Raw genomic sequence first — 23,386 nt, 5'->3', positions numbered from 1 at the left:
AACTTGGGGTGTCACCACACCTACCGTGTGACAATAACGTGGCTTTGGGATTTACTCTACGATCTAACTGCATTGATACTTTAATGTTACCTATCCCAATGGCGTCTACAGAGCTTCCATCAGCTACTTCTACTTTATGAGGTTTGTCAAATTGAGTGAACTCGCTGAAAAAAACTTTTATAAAGAGTCATGTGCTTTGTAGCACCTGAATCTATCAGCCAGCATTGATTAATTTTATCGGTAGAGTCACAACCCATACCAGACAAAAAGGCTGACTCACCCGTGTCATGATAGTTATCTGCTGCATGCTTAGCTTGGTGTGGAACAACATCTTTGGGTTCCACATTTTTTCTTTCTTTGTTTTTCTTTCTACAGAAACGTTGAACGTGGCAAATTTTACTACAGTACTGGCAAGTAACCTGTCGTCTAATTTGTGGTCTGGTAGCCAAGAAAGCAGTATCAGGGTTGGCGACAGCATTTATTTCACTAGAGGCTGACACCGAGCTATGTTCTTTTTGTTTCTGTTATTAGTTTAGAAGAGTTTGTTGAATAAATTCTGGCGATGGCGTATCATTCTGCGTTTCGAGAGCAGAAACTAGAGTTGAATAACTCTACGAAAGGGAGCCTAGAAGGGTAACAATTCGGTCCTTTTTAGCAATAGGTGATTGATAGCAGCTAGCCAATTTGTGAGATCTTTCATATTCTTTAGATTACCTTCAATTGATGCGCTCTCAGACCTTACTGAGCAAAAGTAGCACTTCTTCAAGAACATTTTATTAGCTAGAGTGTCTGTCTCAAAATGTTTAGACAGTTTATTCCACACCTCTTTGGCCGTTTTACATTCAGTTATAAGGTAGAGCAACTCATCGCCAACCGCAAGCACAATATGAGATAATACCTTGCTTGAGTTCTTATTGCTTGGGATAGCTTTTACAGCCCCATCAGCTGTGCTTGCCGGAGCAACTGTAGTTCCATCAATATATCCAAATAGCTCATTAGCAATCAGCAGATGTTTAATCTTGAACTTCCATGTGGCATAGTTGCTGCTAAAAGGTTGTTCTACACTCCATTTATCGTCCATAATGATCACAGATGACTAATCTAACTAGTTACACAGTACATATAACGTTCCTGAGCCAATAACCTGTAGATATTGACTAGTTAATTACATGTAAGATTAGGCTCTCATAGTCTTGTATTTGTTCAAACAGTTAAATACAGAGATAACAGGAAACAGTAAAGTAAAAGAGGTTTGCACAAATAAAAAACAGAATATCATAGACAGTTGTCCCTCCATTGAATAACATGAGGAAACAACTTCAAACTGTGTGCATGATATGATTTCCATATAAAACTACATAAACAATAGTCTCTGGAGAGTAACTCCTGTCAGTGAGTTTTTGCGGGTACGACCCTCAAACTCGGGACAAAAAACACCTGGTGTCTCTTAGGCACTGCCCTCTGCCACCTGACCGATATGAAGAATGGACATAGGTGTCAGCCCTAAAATCCAATGATGAAAATGTAACATATCTTGGCTAAGAAAATGAGACAGAGCTTAAGCTATGACTAAGATATAAAAAATCCAAGAGTTAATCTTTGAAAGTCAGACTCCTAGCGTACACACTCTTTGCCTATCTTTGCCACTTAACACATGGTTTTGTTATTTGATGGTCTTGTGAATGGCAAATGGAACCAGGTGTTTTTCCTGCATTATTATACAATCTCTTAATCTTTGATCCTTTACTAACTTGATGAGTTTACCATAATGTTAGTTTTACATTTAAAGTTTAGTTTATTAGTTATGAGTCATAATGCTTCATTTATGGTTAGGTAGCATTGATTAAAGCACATAAATTACATAACCTTTTTATTATACCATTCAATACATCAGATCAAAGTCTTGGCCTTCGAATGAGCCTATATTTAAGACACAAAGAATAATAGAACTATAAAAAACAGGGTGTCAAAAGTATGTCCAGCAATAATAAAACACTTGGTTGCGGTTCCCATAATGTGATGTCACAATTATTATTTAGCCTTTGGTAGTCGATCCCTTTTGCTGCCATTGAGGCTGCACTTCTTTGTGACAATTGGTGCTGTTAAACCCATAGAGCGCTAATAATAAAGTAGGATTCTCGATAATGAACAATGCCCGGGGATCGTGCTAACGCCCGACCAAAAACAAACTCATGCTCTGGGTTAATTAATTATGCTTCGATAAATATAGTGTCGTTTATAAAGGTAATGAGATCACACCGATTAAATTGTGACATGCGGTTGTGTGGCCCTAGGACTACATTTCAATCGCACATTCGCAAAATCACGCAATACTTGAAACTAATTAATCTCAGTCGCGACCCTCAACATCACAATAAAATGAGAGCTAGTGCATAATATTATCGGAAAACATAGTATGGTGCTTGTAATCTGAGTTATTTATCATAGAAATAATCTGTACATAGAGAACTAATGACACTGACTTCTGTATCGCCTTCACTGGTTTTCTGGAGTTGTCCTACCTTTGCCTGACACAGGCGTAGTTATCGTAGTTGATAAATATAAGCTGGAAGCAATAAAATAAGCGGTAACAGCACACAACACCGCATATAAAAATTGCAACGTTCCAATTTTTGAGACAAAACCATTGAACATTTCTGCGGTAAAGCTTTGGGGAAATTTCATAAACACCAACCAACGTGTGTCTCATCATGTCAAACAATGACTCATTCGATAGCCAATACTCTGATGCTTTGAAATATATGATACAAAAATTATGTAATTGATGTGCTTTAACCACATCTTCCAGTTGATGAAACTCAGTATTTCAGGTGTGAGTTAGTTTTAGTCGTTTTACCTGGTTTTCTGGTCCCGTTACACCCAATTCATATTTGATTTTGTTGAAATTGAGGAATCACTTATTAAGGAAAACGAGTTGGAATTTTGGCTACCACTTCAATTTTATTGTTCCAAAAGATATATCATGACTGTTACGCTGTGAGCAAGTTTAAAAACTATAAACTTGTGTATGAAAATACCACAACAACATGATAGTTCACAATTTGATTTTGGCTCAAGATTTATGTTTGACAATAATGTACATCATAGTAAATAATTTGAGATTCATAAAATCAGTAAAGTTTGCTTGACTCGTTACTTTTTAAAAATCTTCCACTGGCATCATAATCAGTAGAATAGTTATTCAGCTTCATAGTGAGAGATTATCAAAGAATTATCGTTATTGGTAACAAATAAGTATCACCATGAATTACTCTTGTATTGGCCAATGATGTAAGTGATATCGCGGTAGCCGTTGACTGTTTTTTGGCAGATTCGATTCACTGCTCAATCTGAAAGAGTTGGATGTCAGTGAAAACAACATGAATTCTGATGTTCTTGTTGGCATTGACAAGCTTGTGTCTTTAAAGAAGCTTAATTTGAGGTCTTGTAACTTGGCGAGACTTCCATTTAGGTGAGTCTCTATATACATTCTGAGCAACATTTTGGCTTGATATTAAGTCGATGGACATTTATTTGTATGTGTATGCACTGCCTGGGTACTCAATATTTTGCTGTATTACAAATTAATATCTTAGCATCAGAGAGTTGAAAAGTAGAATCAAAGTTGTTTTAGGGTTTTTTAGTTTTCAAGTAGCCGCAAAGCAAACTGAACTTTTTTGTAAGCTTGAAATTGCAACAAGTTCACTTTGATGAACTCACATAATAGAAATTTTAGATAACATTCAGTTTTTTAGAATAATCTTAATAGTTTTTTGTTTCAAGACAAATTACAGGTTTTTGCTAGTACAAGACAGTGGTGATTATACACAACGACCAATTTAAATATTTCAGCAAAGCTATGCTGTGACTAATTACTTTTTACATCCATTTTGGACATTCAGGTAATTTTACAATCTATCATAATTTTGATGCATCAATAAAGTATTAAAATTGACATTGTCAGCTTAAACTGATATCTGGTAGTTAGTTATAAATAGACTACTTTTATGATTCATTCAGCAACACCTATGTATTACTTGTTCTAGTTGATGAAATCATTTACTCTTGTGTTAAGCATTTTTTTGTTCAACTTATAATTAGTTGTAATAAAATTGGAGAAATATATATTGTCTAAATACAGTTTTAATTTAACCTAACAGCTCAATTTCATTGTTTCAAAAGACATATCCTAAATTCAAAGTAGTGAGATAGTTGTAAACTTCTGAAACTTTTCATCGACATACCACAGCAAGATTTTAGCTAACTCTTTGATATTTTGTTAAAGGCATTTGCTTGAGACTATGTTTGTTAAATAATCTGAAATGTGCAGAATTAATTTGACTCTTTAAGCCTTTCGAAAATCTCTCAAGGTTGTAGTCAACATCTTTATGTTATAAATAATTATTTAGAAGTTAGAGTGAACATTACTTGACAACTTTTGCTTCATGTTATGATATTAACTTGGTATTTATCAATTGAAGGTAGGTAGAACATAACTGTATTTAAATATGACTTTTTTTTTCAGTGGAATTTTAATTAGCTTAAAGATTTAATACTGAGCCGATATCTTTAGTTTCTTTATCGTGTATCAAGCAATAGTTTACATTTTTTGAAAAAAATATCAATTACAACATTACTCAACATTTTTGCACATTATTTGATAGAGGCTTGCAGGTCAAATCTAGTATAGATATAACAATGGGGTTGGTCTCAGACATATTATTGACAGACTGTACCCGTTTTGAATAAAATTAATTGTTTTGTGATGAACTATGACTGTTTTTACAGTTTTGATTCATTGACCAATCTAACAGAGTTGGATATCAGCTGTAACAAGCTTGATTCAAACTCTCTTGCCAGTATCAGCCGCTTGAAGTTGCTAGAGAAAATCAAATTGAGTTCTTGTGAGCTTACAGAACTTTCATTCAGGTATGTTTGGATACAAACTCATAATTGTTTTTGGTATGTTTTTAAAAACAGTTTGAGTTTTTGGGTGACCACCCAGAAAAAAAGCTAACTATTAGGTGTTTGCAAGTCTGGAAATAGAACTAGTGTATTGTGGTGAACTCAAGGGAAGACTTGGTAGTTATACTACAAAAACTTTCCACTGTTTCTGATTCCTGTTAAAAAACTTCAGTAGTGTTTGCATCCCTTTTGTATATTGTTTTAATACTGTCTTTTTTTTAATTAGTTGAGTTTAATTTAAATAGAATTTTCAATTATTTAGTTTGAATTACAAATTAATTACTAGTGAGCTCGCTATCTACCACCCTTAACAGTTTACAAATGCTAGTCATACTATTATAACCTCTGTACTGGAAGCATAGATATCAGACGGTCTACGGCTAAATATGGTTGAAACATATACACTTTACCTATTTCCACCAACTCTGTAGTTTTCCAATAAAAAGTGGATGTGTTTTAAATCTGTAACTTTTCATAACAATAATGCATTCATAGCAAAATACCAAGGTAAAGCATTTAGGACACCATCATAGCTGCTCTGTTGTCATGGGCAAACATCACCTTTGTGTATGGTGCTTCTTTGTTAGGCTCTATTCGTTTGGTCTCACTCAGCTGCCCGACATTTGGGTTGGGGCATGATTGAAGAGCATTTTATTATGTTCTGCTTGGCTGCCAGTTCTGCCTTTCTTCTACCATATAGGAGCAAGCTTTATTATTGTCCATTTGGTGAAGGAATGGCTAGCCTTGCCCAGAACAATTGTTGCCTTGTGTCATGCTGTAGCTAAAATGCTTTGTGGGTAGTAGTTATTTTTTATCCGGTTCAGTCCCTCTCAAACTGTTAGCATTTTTCAAATTAGTTTGTAAGTCATCGGTTCAGAGAATGCTATATTTTTGAAGAGGCCAGGTTTTTCTGCATTGTGTTTTCTGAAGAAGCCTGTTTACTGGCTAAATTTTTTTGAAGTCCAGTCAGACATCCATTTGCTGGGCATGGCTGTCACTCTTACTTAGAGTGTACCAAACTGATGTGTTCCGCCTAAGGTACTCCATTCAAAGCTCACAATATGGGTAAGGCTCCCCCAGCTGGCCGCCAAGCAGGTTTTTGCTACTTTCTGGCCTAACAGATACAAGAACCTGTATCTTCCTTCGTTAGTTACTGTTTTATCTCACCAGTAAACAGGTCCATTTAGCTAATTCTGCAAGCTAGAAAATCTGCTGGTGTCTTGCTTTTTGGTGTGCCTTTTGTGAAGCATCAATTGCTTGCTAGAGACATGCTAGAATTGATACAGACACAAAAATACAGTGACGCTGCAATTTGCGTGTGGCATACTCTTTGGGTGGCTGTCATATATCAACCTAAACTGCACCACCCCCGACATTGTTTTCTAGCTGAAGTGATCTGGTTTGCAGTATCTGCAGGGAAATACCCCATGGTAAAGATTTCCTTTTTTAGTTTGTGGCCATTCGACTCGACCGTTGCTGTTTTTGTGTAAAGAGAGAATGTTTTAACGAGAGCGATTCACTACCATATTTTTTGTCAGTAGGTGGTTGGGTGTCTTTACATAGTAGGACTCTGCATGGCACTAGGCTAGTTCAAGCTGTAAGTTCTAAGGTAAGCACCTCTACCTGTTGATTTTTGTAAGTTTCAGCTTAATATAGTTGCTACTTACCCGCCACTTTCCAGGAAGACAAAATTGACTGTGGCTGTGGTATTTTTTCTGAACCCTTCTCTCATTGAAGCCAGTCACCCTTTTCAAATAATTGAGTAGAGTCGGCTCTGTATTAGAAGGTGTAATCATCTTTTTCACAATCTCCTGACTGTAGTACACCTTTGACTGAGATGTCTGTGATCGATGCCACCTGTTTTTGTTGCCAAGGCGATTGGAGGTGCAGTCCACCTGCCTTGTTTATTAAATCAATCAAATTTCGCCTAGAATTTTTTTGGTTTCGTGTATTTTGACAAGCCTCAATGCCCAGGTAGCTTTGGGTAGCCAATGTAGTTGTGTTGTTGTACCTCAACGCAGCTAATGGCCTTTATTTAGGGTGATTGCAGCTTATTCCAATTCTTCTGCAGAGTCATGACATAGGGTCAGTTAATTTAGCTTTGTATTGACAAACACCTCTGTTTTTACACTTTATATGTGCTTTTGCTAAGCCTTGATTATTTGGTGAAACTCAAACTTCACCTGGTGTCTGAATTGCTCTTCTTCCTTTGTTTACTGCTGTTTACTGTCCACACTTATTCTCCATGCGTATAAGTGAAGTTTCTTATCGCCTTGTTGTCTGCTGGTCATTTGTGCTCATCTGAAGGTGCTGTGGAACAATTCAAGTATTTTTAGTGTATTGATCACATACTTGTTTATTGAAACCAATTTCTGAACCATTAAAACAATCTTTCCAACCAATTTTTTTGCTCCAATCTGTACTTGGCTGGGTTTGCAGTCCTCTGCATTTTTACTGAATCTTAGCTGTATCCTTGTAAATTTTTGTAAGCTTATATTTTAACTAGTCTATCAATTTCTTTGTTTACAAAAATATAAAGTAAATTTAATGTGGTTCGACAGCTCATTGCTGTTAAAGTTTTCTATTAAAACACCACAACTGCATGATAATTAAGAGCTGTATATTTTTTGTAGTTATCTGAGAAAGCTACATCCTGTAGATAGGTCAGAATTGTATTTTAAGATGACGATTAGCTTTTTACCTAATATTTGATTGACAAACTATTCATACCATTCTGTTTCTGATTTTCAATTTCAATTGAAATACTATACTAAAAAATTGGAATTCAAAGTCAAAATGAAATACATGTACATCTAAAGATTTTGACTTAGATGATACCTTATAAATAAAATATCAATGAAATAGCTCAATTTTCATGCAAGTCCGCAGATAGGTAGCGTTAAAATTGCAGCGCGAGTTTACTGACGTGCACAACTTGCATTATGTTAGCAATGTTACACATGAGTATTTGTTCCTTCGTTATTGTGTTGCATACTACTGTTTTTACAGTCTTTGTCCACTCACCAAACAGAAACAGTTGCATCTTAGTTTGATGATTGTTTGTTGCAGATTTTCTTCACTGATCAATCTGCAAGAACTGGATGTCAGTGGCAATAAACTGTCTCGCTATTTCCTTGAAGACATTGACCAGCTGTTGTTGTTAGAGAAGCTCAACCTGAGTTCTTGCAACCTGAAAAATCTTCCATTCAGGTATGTCTGTGTATAAACTTACAGCAACACTCAGGCATCATTACGCATTGCTGAACATCGTTTCATGTATAGCCTACACATGTACATTTTTATTTTTTTATGTTAGCTAAATATTATCAAGATAATTAAGTGTTTACTAAAAATCAAAATACTACAATTCAGGCTTTGTGTTGTTCATATTTATTACAAATATTTATAATGGTGGTTGCTATCTTGGTGGTAAATTCGGTTTTGTTTAAAGTTGTACAAACTATGTGGTGGATGGTGGGACATGACTTTGTATTTCTTGCAAATATTTTCATATGTATATATTGCGTATGCTGTGTTGTTATTTTTATTATATCCTTATTGTTTGTTTTTATACTTTATCGCTAATATGCCTTCATTTATCGCTGTCTTATAATCATGACAACGCAGTAGCAATTTCATTTATTACTATTGTTATACAGTTTTTACTTGGTTCTGTTATTCGGAATGGGTGACTTTTTTGCATATAAAGCCGCGTGCTGATTGGGCAGAACAATAGTCGTAAGCTCTTCGGCGAGCGGATTTTGTTTTCGAAATAAAAGGAAATGAAGCTCTTACTTATTTTCCCTTCTGTATGTAATAGTCTAGATCGTGGGAAGTAAAGGCTGGCAAATTCCTTTACTACTGTATATAATGATTGTATTATAACTTAGAAACTTTAGACAGGAAGAAAGCATACAAATAAATTGCAGTCATAAATTTACATAGTTTTCATGTAGCTCACAATGGTGAATGACCTATTTCAAGCAAGTAGCTGGTGTGCTAATTTACCGTAAGGGTGTACAGTAAAATTTTTTAAATATTTAATATCATGTTAAATAGTCGGCATCAGAAGTTTGCATTATTGCCCATCCTGAGGTAGATTTGGCAATCATTGGTAGACGCTGGATATCTCAGCATTTAATGTTAATCTTTAACTCTCTGCTATTCTTTATTTGACATAAATATCTAAGTTTGCAGCAGTTTTCTTAAATTTTGCAGCAGTTAATTTAAAAAAAAATATACTGCAATAATTACTGTGAATATGATGCAGCAAAAAATAAGCATGCATTTTTGTTTTGCAAAGTCAAAAGATGTGATTATCAGTTAAAGTATGATCTAGGACTATTATCTTAAAATAATATCATTGAAGTTCATCGATAATTATTTTACGATTCTTAATTGACATAAAGGTGCTTGATATTTTACCAGTTGAAATAAACTAGTCACTTTTTACATAAAATGTCAAATAGATAATTTAACCTTGTTGCACATTCGATGATAAAGGCTGGTATAATTCTAGAACTAACAAACTTTGTCATATTGATATTGGAGATCTTGAATTATTTATTGACTGTCTGTGCCCTGATTAAACAATTTTATCGATATTTTGGTTACCTGTGAGTGTTTCTTATTTTCAAGACAAGTATAAATTTTCCATATTTATAGATGTTGCCTTACATAAATTATTGACTGGTTGCACTCTGATTGAATGGTTCCCATATTGTGGTTACCTGCGACTGTTTTATACAGATTTGCTTCACTGTCAAATTTGAAAGAGTTGGATGTCAGTTATAACAAACTGCATCGATATTCCCTTGATGAGATTGACCGGGTAACTTTGTTAGAGAAGCTTAACTTGAAATCTTGTGACCTTGAGGAACTTCTATTTAGGTCAGTATTTATACAATATAAGTGCACTGTCTTGAAATCTTTTCATGCTGATGGATATTTGTTGAAGCAATCACTCGATGCTATATCATCATTCAGTGCATGTTACTTCAATTTTTCTTGCATCCTAAACCAATATTTTACGCATGCTGCAGTAATATTCCTGCAAGCTACATGAATGTTCACTGAATGTTGTATAGAGATTCACCCTAAACTAAATCAATAATCACCGCATGCTGCATCAAGATTAGCTACATGTTACATTAATATTCACCACACACTACACCAAGATTTGCCACTGTAACTCGCTACATAGATATTCACTGCTTGTTACATCAATATTCACTACTTGCTACTTTAAATATGTGGTTGCTTCAAATTTGAGTTGATCTTAAAAGAAAGAATTTTATTTTTTCTATCAGTTGATATGTTGTTTGTTGTGTTACGCGATCCCATTGCCAAGATATTTGAAGATTAAAATCGAAAAAATCTGATTGCGATAAAAATGTTCAGGTTACAAAAACATGCCCAGACTTGCCAAAATGATGTCACGCGTTATACAACCTGTCTCTATCTCTTGTATTCAAATCAGCCATTTGCAATAAAAGTCTAGTCCTACTCGGCTCTATTGGCATATATCTTATTTTATATTTGCTCATGTTGGATAGAATGAAATTTTAAATCTAGCTACAGATGCATTAATATGAATGTTTTAGAGGCCTCAAATAACAAGAATTGAAAGTTTGTTCTACTCACTTTCTCAAAATGTTGTGTAAACATTTGGGTACCGACTACCAATTCTACCGGTCTACGGTGATTCGGTCAAGCTAACTATGTAGAATAAGGTCTTTGTAGCGGCACAGTTCCGCCGCTACCCATGCTAACGATATACAGCCTCCAATGAGTGCCGCCCACATTATGTCCGTCGCCTATCCTTAGGGCGAGACTGTATACCATTGCCTACACCGACTACTAGGTTCTCACTACCGAAGTAAAATAAGCAAGCCGCGTATTTAAAAAGAATATACATAGGGATAGAGTTTCAAGGGTGAGAAGTCTGCTGCAAACTGGATTTGAACTCGCATTCTCCTGTTTTGTGGAAATCCATATACCATATCCAATTCACTACAATATTCTGCAAATCATGTTTGGCATTATCTTCAACAATATTATTTTATTACATAATTTTTACAAGCAAAAAAAAACAAAAAAAGCATAAAGCTTTTATTAAAAATATTCATCAAGTCGTGGCCACTCACATAGTTTTAACTGATACAATAAGACAAATTCATCTACTGCAACAAACTCAAACAAAACATCATGGTTTATGCAGCACACATTTAAGTCTCTCTTTCCCCTTTAAGGCAGTTTCAACAAATATACATTCTGTAATCAGTAAAACAAATGCAATAAATATGTCATTCATAGATATGTTATTCTAAAGCGTATCTATTGAAAGCTTCCGAATTGGGAGTTAAATAGATTGCGAGTGTAATTTTAAAAACGAATAAACGTTTAACAAAGGCACAAGTACGCCAAGCCAACGATTCGAAGCTTTGGTTCTGGAAGTTAAAGATTCGCATTGATCAATCGATTTTCTCCACTTTTTACAAGTGAAAAGTGAACATCTAATGTCAAATCAATCTAATTTACTAGATAAAGCTGCCACAAAACATTTGAAGCAAATGTAGCTAGGTGAACAGATAAAAAATATAAAATGATGATTAGTGATAGCAATAAGTTATAACTTTATTTATTAGAACATGTATTAATGAGTACTAAAATATTACCTTTAGTATATTCATCAATCTAAGCCATTGGTTAGCTAGATGCTAAAAATTAAAAAGAAGCCGTCAAGAACTCACTGTACATGCGTATCTCGCACACGCAGGAAATGTTATTTCACCCTCAAACAGGGAAATATAATCTGAATGTAAACTCAACAGGAATCTCTATAGAAGACTCAAAGTAAAAGTTAAATTTACTTCCAATCTCCAAGCTTCCTCCGTAGAACTTTAAATACCTGATGCCAAGAAAACTCGTAATCATCTTCGCAGTAACTTTACAGCAACTTTACAATTACATGTATGTTGTTCGCCAATAAAACGTGTCAATCGAGTAATTCATTAAAGCAACGATGTTAATTAATTTAGTCCAAATATCGATGTCCATGCGATTTAATAATAGAGTAAAATTTCTAAAGTTGAGATCACAGACAACGCGTTTTACGAGTGATAACATTTATTACGGCCCATATAACAATTTCGCGCTGATGATTGGCTAAGGAAGCGACCTCATATTTATCACTTGTGGTTTCTTTTCAGATGTATTGCTTGTGAGGTCATGAAAGAAGCACACGCTCGAACGTGAGCTTTTAAAAAGAGGGCCTCATTCAAAAGCATATATCTCTGGACAGGGTCGGTCTGCAAAGACAAAAATGGCATCAAATTGTAGCTGATGTTTTAGTCTTTTATGGGTCTTAATTTTATTAAATCAATTTTTTTGACGGAACCACATCTTTAAGACTAACTGCATACTACTCAAATATTCCCTGCATGTCTCATCAATATTCCCTGAAAGTTACATGAATATTCACAGCGTGTTTCATCAATATTGCACAGTTTAGCAACCAATTCATATCTAATTATTCATTGTAATATAAAGCAAAATAAATTTTTCAAGTTCTTTTTGTTCTTTTGTTTTCAGCTGGAAACAAGGAAACTGAACTTTATTGGTGTTTTGTGATTTTTAAAGCACGGCAAATTTACTGTGATAAACTCAATTAATCTTATTTTATGGGAAACATTCCCCTGTTTTTAAAAATAACTCAGTGTTTCTTTTAAGTAATTTTCACAAAATTTTAAACTCAGATTCGACTCATGCGGTGTTTTCATTGATGGCTCATACAATCTTTGGCATTCTCTGTATTTCTTCATGCTGGCTCTTTAAACTATTCAAACTATAGTTAAATAAACTCATGATTTGCCAAATTTGCAAAAAAGTGGATGACATATGCTGTTTTTATTACCATTCACAATTTTGTTCCATGTTTGGTTTGCTAAAAATTTTATAAGTCTTCCAAACTATTGACACACAATGGAGGTGTTGAAATTGGTGTTTTGCAAGTTTTTACCTTCATTTTTTTTTGTTTCTTTGATTCGAATCACTCTATATTTTGACAAGGAACACTGATGAAGTACTTGCTTTGCTTGATCATATCAAATGTTTGTATGATAGCCTATAACATTCAGCTAAAAACATGTATATATATAGATGAAAAATTGTATAGCGAACATAGATATTTATGTTATGAATTAATCACAGACTTAAAACCCAGACACTTTTCATTGGAAAACTACACAGAGTTGGTGGAAATAAGAAATCTGCATATATTTCTGAAGGACCTTTTGAAGGCTGCCAAAACTATGGGTGTCCTTTAAATAGGGTGCAATAGTATGACTAGCACTGGTACATTCATTTTAGGGTGATAGATGACAACCTCTCAAATAATTAAGCTTTCCTTCAAACTACCTAAGTGCAAAGTTTTTGTCATTTAAGTTTAACCTATTGAATAAACCGTATTGAAAAATATAATAATATAAATAACATGGTTCAAGTCTCTCAGCCTGAAGCAGAAACATTAAAAAGCTTATGTAGACTAATTAACGAGTCATCTCTTGAGTACACCACAATACATTAATTAATCTTCACTTCTGCAAACACCTGAATTTTAGTTTTTCCGATCACCACAGAGAAATTAAAACTGTTTTTAAAAAACTGCTAATAAGCAGTCATGAGTTTATATTAACATAAAGCTCTAAAAAGTCTAAAAATTCTGTAACCCTTTCTATTTTTTGTTTCAGATACAAAATATATGAGATAAAATTAATGAACTTTCAAGACCGTTCACAGCTGTTGAATTTTTGCATGGAAATGCCACAAAAATTCAATAGTCATGGTTCAATCTTGTGAGGAACGCATGCACTTGTTAATTGAACGTCTTTAAATTAGCTAATTCTTGCAGAATTTTTTAACTCATGAAACTTTTTTTTTCTGCAGGATATGTCATTAGTAGACTCAATATTGTGCTTTGTGACAAATAGCCTGGAGGTCAGGCTAAACCTAAATTGATAAAATTTCTAGTGTTTCATACTTAAAACAAACTTGGTAATTTCAGTTGTGGGGTAAATAAAAAATAATTGTATTAAAAGTTAATTAATATATTTACTCTATCATTTGATTAGCCCAAAATATTCAATACTGTTCCAGGTTCCTTAGACAGCCTCTAAATAAAATCTATATAATAATTGGCTTAAATTTTAAGCCAAAGATCCGTTTCTAGTTAGGAATTAAAGTGTGTTAATATTAGTTGGAACTTGATAAAAATATCATCAAAGCTGTTCAATTAAACAAACCAATACAATATCAGATGAATAACTACAACTTACTGCACATTACTAGATATCGGCAGGTATATTTTCAGCTCTATTTACCAGCTGAAATGTTGATTGAGAGCGACATAGTCCGCTGATATCCACCAGTTGTTTTAAAGTAACAAGTGATTGTGTCCTGATTAAACATGGTTAGTAAAACTGTAGTAACCAATAACTGTCGGTTACAGTCTTGCTTCACTGACCAATCTGAGACATTTGGATATCAGTTGCAACAAACTGAGTCGATATTCGCTTAAGGAAATTGACCAGATGGTGTCATTAAGAAACCTCAACCTGAGTTCTTGTGGTCTGACAAATCTTCCATTCAGGTGAGCTTGTACATAAACACTGAGAAGCAGCTTGGTATCATTTCATACCGATAAAAATTTACTCATGCGTGTATTTATTGCATAGCTACATTAGTATTTGGCCTAATAGCTACAAAATGATATTGTCTTAAACAGTGTTTGAAACAAAAGTAGAATGAACAAAATTTCAAAAGATTTACAGTTATTTGGTGGTTACAAGAAAAAAACATACATTACTCATGCTTCTTCTTTTATTATTGCTTGCCAGCAAAAAAACACCATAAATTTGTAGTAATACACTTACTTATTATTTGTAAACTCACGAAAACATGTCAGGATGAACAATGTCATTCTTCAAGATAAATTTTAAAAACCTATAAACACAGCTTGGAAAACTATTGTAGTTTTTTGTTTATGTCTCTTTTTATACTATGTAGTATTTAAATTGTTTGAACTAAAACATTACCTCAGTTCAAAACACAATTTAAAAATCAAACTGATTTACTGTTTGTAAGAAGTTCTGAATATTTACTGTTGTTTTTGTTTGTTGTTATGTCAGCATAACAAAAGAGACTTAGCATTAGGTCATTGTTAACATTGTTCTAAAACTGCCAGACAATTATATTTACTGATAGTTCAACACTTACCGTAAACCTCTAATTGAATGACACCTTTATTTGAATGCCACCTCCAATTGACCGCCACCCTGAGAGGATTGAAAAAATAGACTGCCACCCTCCAATTGCGTGCCACCTCCATTTGACTACCTCTCTGATATTATTTGATCTTTACAAGCCCATAATATAAAATGATCTGTATAAAAGCGTCCACAAAATGGATATTGATAATGAATCGTATATATCAACAACAATTAATTATCTTGTTGCTCAATTCCGAAGCGTGTTGCTTATTTTTTGTAAAAATTTTGAAAGAAACACCATAGCAATAATCATGAACGGTCTTTGGCAAATGGTAACTCTCTCACAGTTTTTCTACTTCTACGTAGCTTAAATACGTATAAAAAAAGCTTAAATGTATGATGTTAGATGAAATTTCAGAGCAACAGCATAGAAATAATTACTGCCTCAGGCTAATAATAGTTCCTTGTTTAACGCGGTCCAGATACTTCAAAGTACCTGTAAACAAGTATAACTACGGTTGAAATTTACGATGTTAGATAGAACTTTTAAAGCAATGCCATAGAAACAACTACTAACTTTCCTAGACTAAAAGTAGTTTTTGTTAACTGCGATCTTAATACTTTGAAGTACATGCATATAAAAACCGGTTCGTAAGTTTTGGACGAAATGTTGAACGTATCGCGAGCATTTTTTTTTAACCGATGCATTAGTGCTAAATTCGAAGCAAGAAAGTTTTTTCTTTCACACAAACTGTTTAGACACTAATATTGACTGTTTTTGCAGTGCAGAAATAGAATTGAGCCAAAAGATATTTTTGAAGGTCTTGGACAACTAAAATATGATTGTTTCATCAAAAGCAACAATCAGAACGCAGCTATCCGAGCGAATAATAGAAATATTTTTGTTTCAAAACATAAAATTTGGTTTTCTGCATGTAATATAAGTATAGTTTTTTATGACACTTGTTCATGATTATATATTTGTATCATTTGATAGATTTTTACTATATACTGTAAAAATATGCAGATTTATGCATGTTATTTGATCGCATCTTTGCGGCTATCTCAACACAGCTTACAATGAATAAATGCTCGTAGATCCACTCTAGGGCACAGAAAACGCTGGTTTTTGATTCTAACTGTAGCAAACATATCAGTGAGTGCAATGAGATTTTATTCAACATTGATAAAGATAGGTATAAAACAAAAATGTTATCCAATTTTAATGAAATAAAAGTTACGAATGCCAAAAAATCACAAAGATGGACACAGACTATATTATCATCGCAGGTCAATTGCAAGCAATGAATATCAATTGCTAGATATTTATTGGTATATGCTACACATTTATTAACATATGTTTGACTAGTTAAAAGGAAATTGGCAGATTTATTGCATACAAAACGTTTAATATCACTCCGCCGGAAAAAAGAGCAAAATATAGGCGATTTTTGCTTGCTTCGCAATAGGGCTGAATTTATCTTCTGAAATATCTCACAAAACTGTTTAAAAATACGCCGCCAGCCTCTATTTGCACGCCACTTCCAATTGACCACCACTATAGAAGAAGGGTTGAAAAATAGACTACCATCGCGCTCAATTAAAGGGTTTACAGTAATATTAACTCTCAAACAAAGTACAGGTAGCAAACTTTGACAACTTAACGTTGCTTGATTTACTAAAATTGATACCCAGCATAAAATATATACAGACATCAACATGGTAAAATTGATTAATTACGGAGTGTAACAAGCTAAGCAGGTAAACTTAAAGCAAAAACAAAAATATGATGGGTAAAGAAATACTACGATAAAAATTCTAAGGTCGAATTGGTCATGTCCTAGCAAAGTCAACTGGTTGTATGAGTAGGCAGCCCTTTTTGAGCGGACTGAATCGACTCAGACATTCTTTTTTGGCTTAGTTTTAGCTGATTTGGCTTAGTTGGTTTGGCTGATTTAGCTTTTTTGGCTTAGTTGCCATGGCTTGTTACTATGCTTCGACTAATTTCGGTCCCGATAGTTGGTCTAACAGGTAGACGCCAACGTCAAAATATTTAGTCTGGTGCTTGACTTGATGTTTCAGCAACTAGTCTTGACATGTGTGCTGAAAGCAACAGAGACTTAGTGTATCATAAAAGACAGGCAAAGTACTGAATTACATGGTGCCTGCTACTCATGTTGCTCATGGTGAAACAGCAGCTGCCACAAAGTCCTTCATTAAAGTCTATGGCATGGAACACCTTTTTCAGTGTCCAAACCGACAAACTAACAGCCGGTGCCTGTTTTAACTTTTCCGAAAAGGCATGATATGTTTTCGATGGATCTGCATTCTGAATGGAAGACTAACCTGTCATTCTGCTAAATGTATGCAGTTTGGGCATGCTTTTAAGACCCATAACAGGTCTTTGAATATGGCTGGCAGCTTGTTTTTTTTTCTTGTGACGTTTTTGCAATAGCCTCTCCCAGTTTTTTGAGGCCAGTGAGGGCAGCTTATTTTTGTCTTCTTGGCAGATCACCTTCTGTGTTTGCTGTACCATGTTGTGAACAGTCTCACAACCTTCCTACAGCGGCATCACATATTTGTGAGTTAAATTGAACTCTATTGGTGAATGTAGTGCTTTATCAGGTTTAGCAGTTTTAGCTCCATGCCCTGTACAATAATGTTGGCCGCTTCCTCAATCCTCCCATGTCCTGGTGCATTGTCATTAGCGGGAGGAGCAATTCTACCCATATTAGCATCTTGCTGGCAGCGGTGTTCAGACTGAGTCTCTTAGGCAGCAATTGTTTCATTCAATCATCCATTTAATTATAAGTAAAACAGGGTAGAACATATTTATTCCACATGCCAGAACCGGTAGATTCTGCTATAAAAACTGATTTTCAATTTTTGCTGCTTGATATGTGCACATCTGCTGTAGCACTCTCTGATAGCAACATAACTTTATTGCTGAGCGTGTTGACCACCATTGGTTCGGTGGAAACAAACAGAGGCTAGGCATATCTTGCTAACAAGAAAAGTGGTCTGTGACCACCTACTCCCTTATGTTTCCCTTCAAAGCGATAGGAAATGGGATGACTCAGTCGATGGCTATTTATCACTAAGGGCAATTAAAGGCTATAAGTTGAATATACAGAACATCCTTATTCTATCATGCTTACTGGCTTGGCGCATGTCACAATTTTTACTAGCCTACTGAAAATTGCACTCCTCATCAGTCCAGGTCGTGTACTGACATATGGCAAAATATTTCTATGTTGGTGTGTGTGCCTGTGTGTGTGTATGTGTACTTGTGCCATGCAGTGAGCAAATGGTGCACAGCTTTGTTAGCCTTTGGAACTCCCCAAGCGTTTATTGCTTTGTCTAGGAACGCTTAAAAGTATACACAATTTGCTGAACTTTCAGCTCATTGTCACTTGGTGTATGATTGCTGTGAATCTACGCCTTTGTACTACTGCAGACATGCCAATGCTATTTCGACTGTTACCCTTTGGTTTTCTCTAGGTTGTCTGGGTCTTAGTAAGAACTGCTGTAAAATGGACATGATCGTCAACCTCTACTGTTGTCATAACCCTCCTGTATTGCTCCTTATCCCTCAACCTTAATATAGTCAAAGCAATGTTTTGCTGTTTAATAACTTGATGTCACATAAAACCTGACTGAACATAATGAGCAAAAGAGTCTAAGACTTACCGTGAGTTGCTTGGACACAGCTCATCCTGAATAAATATTTAGTAATAGGCATGATCTTGGCTGCTGGCTCTGAGTAAGGCTTCCCCTTGCTTTAACCACCTGCAATGTAGTCCTTATTTCCATTGGGGCAGACACTCATTGTGTTTCTCTCCTTGGCAAGCCGGTTACAAACCTGTTTGATGCACTCCTTAATGCAGTGCCCTGACTAGTTGTACTTGTTGAAAACGTTGCTAGAGCATTTAGCTGCAACATGGTCTTTGAAAGCCTGACAGAGAAAACAGTGTTTATTTCCTAACTCACTATATACCTACCTAGTCAAAAACTTCTTTTCTTTTGTACTTGCTATGTATAACTTGTTTATCGCCTTGGATATGCGCCTTTGTCGCAGGATTCCTGTTTTTCCCTCGCTGGGTCTAAAGATTGACATGTATATTTGTTGCTGAAACAACAAATAAACCTTGATAAACCTATTGGTTTCTCAATCTACTGGGTGGTTGGTCAACTCAGCTTTATCTCATTACCGGAAATTGTTTTGGCTCGCACCGATCACTTATGAGCTGCTCGGGTTGGCCACCACTAGTAACCCATTCCTTGTTGACATAGCAATATCAAACAGTTGTTTATGCCTTCATCATTAATTTTTTTCTGGTTGTAAACTTCTAGCTGGTATTACATCCTCAACATGTTGCGCATCCTTAGGGAAGAAAACTTCAGCCCCAATATTTCTGCGGGTGCCCGATGGCTAGCTTTTGCTGCCCTTGTTTTCATTGGACAAATCACCGTAACCAATAGCATCTGGGTGCGACACAAAATATATTTCATGTTCTTCTGAATGTTATTTTGTCCCACCTTCACCGTGTAACTAACAAAATAAATGTGATCGCTCAACTCCATACCTTTAGGTCCTATGTCAAAATTTAGCTAGGTATACACACCTTGCAAGAAAAGAAGTTTGAAAATTTATGGTTTTGTGTTTTCTTCCTTGACCAACATTAATCTTAAGCCCAAATTAACTCATAGTTTTCAACCTAACTATAGTCTGCATTACTCTCGATTTTGGACTGACAGCTTAAAAGATAATAAGAAAATGTCTTGCAATGTTATCTAATAGCAAATAATTCTTATTCTGCTAGAGCATAGCATCTAAATGCAATGTATACAACACAGGCTCCTTGGACATTTCCGTTTTACCTTCAAAAGTGTCTCTTTTTGGTATAGTCTCAAGAATCATTTAGAGTTTTGACGAGAAATTATTCGAAACAGTGTGAGCTAATCTGAAAGTTTACTACCTAATTAAATTAAATTTTAGAACATGGTTTTGAATCTGCTTGGCTCTGTGAAGCATGACTACAATGCCATGTCATTTTTTTTCTGGTCATTTTTCTCAAAACATGCCAAAAAAATAAATATTTTCATTTTGCATATAGAGCCTTTACATTACGTACCATTTTGATCACAATCCTGTGTAGTTAGTCATGTGGAGCACCGGGCCTATAGTATGCATAAACGCACACATCACATTCAGAGTACTTCAAAACTGACGTAGTAATGATGCTCTTTTCTTGATGCTCAATGACTGCTTGTTCCTTGTTGGAATACCTACATAACTTCCTTGTGTCCATCAACTTGTTTAGAGCTTGAGCAGTATAGCTATTTTTAGAATGTACCCTTTTTGTAGCGATAGCATCCAATAATCCACGAAATTTATTGAATTTCCAAGGCGCTAGTCAACCCTCCATTACTTTTTGTGAGGTCAGTCAAAACTCTGTCCGTGCTGGTGATGCGGTTGAATACCAAAATTAGTGTTGGAGCATTTAACTCGCTCAAACAAACGAGTGCACTCAATTTCTCACAACAGTTGCGCAAACATCACAGGGCACTGGTTAGTAACCAAAACAACGTTTTCAAATCTGTTTTCTTATTGATCTGGCTCACTTCACATACTTCTTCTGTCTTCATGTCCCACTGCTGCATGGAATCTGAGTCATGCCATGTGTTTTTCTGACAGCCCATTGCTGCTTTTTTATCCAAGTGGCTCAACAGAGTCCCTGGAGCTTGATCAACAAATATTTTGCTTAGCAAATTTAGTAAATGTTGTTGTGAAAAAGGTAAACAAGTGCCCCTCTCAAATATCTTCGGGTTCTGCTTGCCACCTGTTTATTTGCAAGTTGCAGTGTAAGCATTGGCTTGGTCTGCAGCTGTGGTTTTACTCTGACTGAGTATTTTCAAGAGTAGATCATAGTTCAAGGTGGTATACAGGATGGCCTGCACCTAACACTCTTTCTGTCCTGTTTTTCAAGGCAGATTCTTGCTTCGTTCTTTTTTTAGGCCCCTGAGCAATTTGTCTAGTTTTTAGGGGACATGTACCTTGGTACAGCTAGCATCCAATGCCACTGTTGCGGTCCTGAGTCTTTTTTGAACTGGCTCTGGAGGTTCAGGCAGTTCTTATTAACATTTCTTTATCCGCAACAAACCCAAAAGAAACAGTCGTGGCAAAGTTAGTGATTTGACACTACAGGTCAGCTTTTGGAGTATGTAAACATTTTTTGTGTTCACACTTATGGTGTTTGCGGTGTGTGAGTAGATTTTGCAGGAATAGCTAATTGAGCAAGTTGCAAAAGGTCTCTATGGCCAAGTTTGCTTGTTGAGGGTTGGGCAAACCTTCACAGGCAATATGAACCAGCCTTCTTACCTCTTTGGAATAGTTTTGGAAAGGCTCCTTCTGCTTCATTTTACCTAGATAAGATGAATTTAGGCTTGTGTTGGGGACAAGCTGAACCAAGCTTGTTGCACGTTGGAAACATAATCATTGGGTCATTTTTGCATGCTGTTCTCAGCTTCTCCTTTAGGTGCCTCATAGTGGGTTCTTCTGCACATTGCCTTGCCTTTGCTATCTTCTAGAATTGGATGATAAAATACTTGACATCCTTAGACCTGTCATAAAAAATAGTTTGGAAATATGCACCGAAATCTGAGTCAAGCACATCCATATTACCTACACCACAACCTGAACTAATTAGTTCATATTCGGGTCAGTGCTGGCAAATCTGTTGTCCATCCTTTTACTCCAATGTTTTCCTAGGATGCTGAAATGCCAATTTAAGGCATACCAGTTTGTGTCAAATGTTGGGTTTGGGCTGCTGTTTTTCAGAAACTTTATGATAAGCTGCTAAGCTGCCAACGTCAAATAATTTCTTCTTTGGTAAATTCCTTCAAATAATCTTCTTATTGTAGGTGTTCAGGCAAAATTGTTGCAGTTAATCTATTTTTTTCTGGTGCCACGTTTAAGGTAGTATAGAGAAATTCATTAAAAAGGGGTCTTTTGCATGGAGCTAGAAATCAAAGGCAGATACCACTGCGGCCACCAGTGAGAAGGAGCTGAAGATACATTTTAAGAGGATGCACATGCCGAAGCTCGTGCAACATCAAGCCTGTTATTAAGATCAATATATGTGTATTTTGTGGATAGCAAAATGTAGTTGTACAAAATATACTGACGGCGCAAAAATGTTCTGTCTGGTGCTTTTTGCTAGCATTTTTATATACTGGCTTGGCTGTACCCCGTTTCAAGCCATTCGGAAGTATTTTTTTGGAAATCCAGCTGTTCAGCCTGAACTGAGCTAACCCAAGATGATTCAAAAGTTTGCGTGGACACAGGGTCAGCAGTCCCCAACCTAAGAATGTTGAAGTAAAAATTTTATATATCTCCTAAGCCATGATCATTGTTATCTCTGAAAGTAGAGGATAATCATAAACGTTTGGGACAGTTGCCAACTTCAAAACCCTGTAAATTCTTTAGTAGAAACAATTCAAAGTGTTCTCAACTTTTAAGGCTACTACAACGTAATAGCTCATAGTATCATGTTTTGATATCGCTTGTATTGATTATTGATTTGCACTCGTTGAATAAGTCTTGGTAAATCATTTGAGTTTTGTAAATTCTGCTTGACTATGCAAACTTTTTTTATAATTCCTGTATGTAATCTTCATATTTTAATTTCCGGTGCAAATAATTTAGATCCCGGTTTCAATATTATTTCATAAATATTGCTTTTTATTTTAAACTAACTTGGTAATTATCGGTTGCCACATAATTCCTCAAACTTTTAACAATAGTTACTTTAAAACATTTTAAGCAGTATTTGAATAGCATCAAATATTTAATTTGGTTCCAGTTTCTTCAGTTAATATTCAAATAAAGTTTGTGTGATAAATAGTTTGAGGTTCTGTCTAAAACAAAATGTATTATTATTTTATGAATCAAACTCTTTTAATTTTAGTTGAATGTGATGAAAAATACTGTTCTATTAAAGCAAGTTTTTCCCAATTTTGCCTTGATATAAATTTATATAACCTTTTACCGGTCGATTAAAGCTTGCCACTTTTTAAATAAATTATCCAATAAATAGGTCAATATTCATGCACATTTGTTGATAAGGGTGATACACTTGTAGGTTTGATAA

At 35.1% G+C, this 23,386-nt stretch overlaps 1 protein-coding gene across 1 annotated transcript in view; it reads left to right on the top strand.

Annotated features, from left to right (window-relative positions):
* The first annotated feature begins 562 nt into the window (after positions 1-562).
* LOC137398078 (uncharacterized) overlaps positions 563-23,386 on the top strand; it is a 47,200-nt gene continuing 24,376 nt past the window's right edge. The window contains exons 1-6 of the mRNA XM_068084182.1: positions 563-633; positions 3,332-3,472; positions 4,789-4,929; positions 8,035-8,175; positions 9,715-9,855; positions 14,474-14,614. Of these exons, the coding sequence (XP_067940283.1) occupies positions 563-633; positions 3,332-3,472; positions 4,789-4,929; positions 8,035-8,175; positions 9,715-9,855; positions 14,474-14,614 (776 nt within the window). The remainder of the gene's footprint in view (positions 634-3,331; positions 3,473-4,788; positions 4,930-8,034; positions 8,176-9,714; positions 9,856-14,473; positions 14,615-23,386) is intronic.

Source organism: Watersipora subatra, chromosome 6 (assembly GCF_963576615.1).
Source record: "Watersipora subatra chromosome 6, tzWatSuba1.1, whole genome shotgun sequence".
Lineage (NCBI taxonomy): Eukaryota > Metazoa > Bryozoa > Gymnolaemata > Cheilostomatida > Watersiporidae > Watersipora > Watersipora subatra.
The sequence above is the reverse complement of the archived record's forward strand: the minus strand, read 5'-3'. Positions and strand labels throughout refer to the sequence as shown.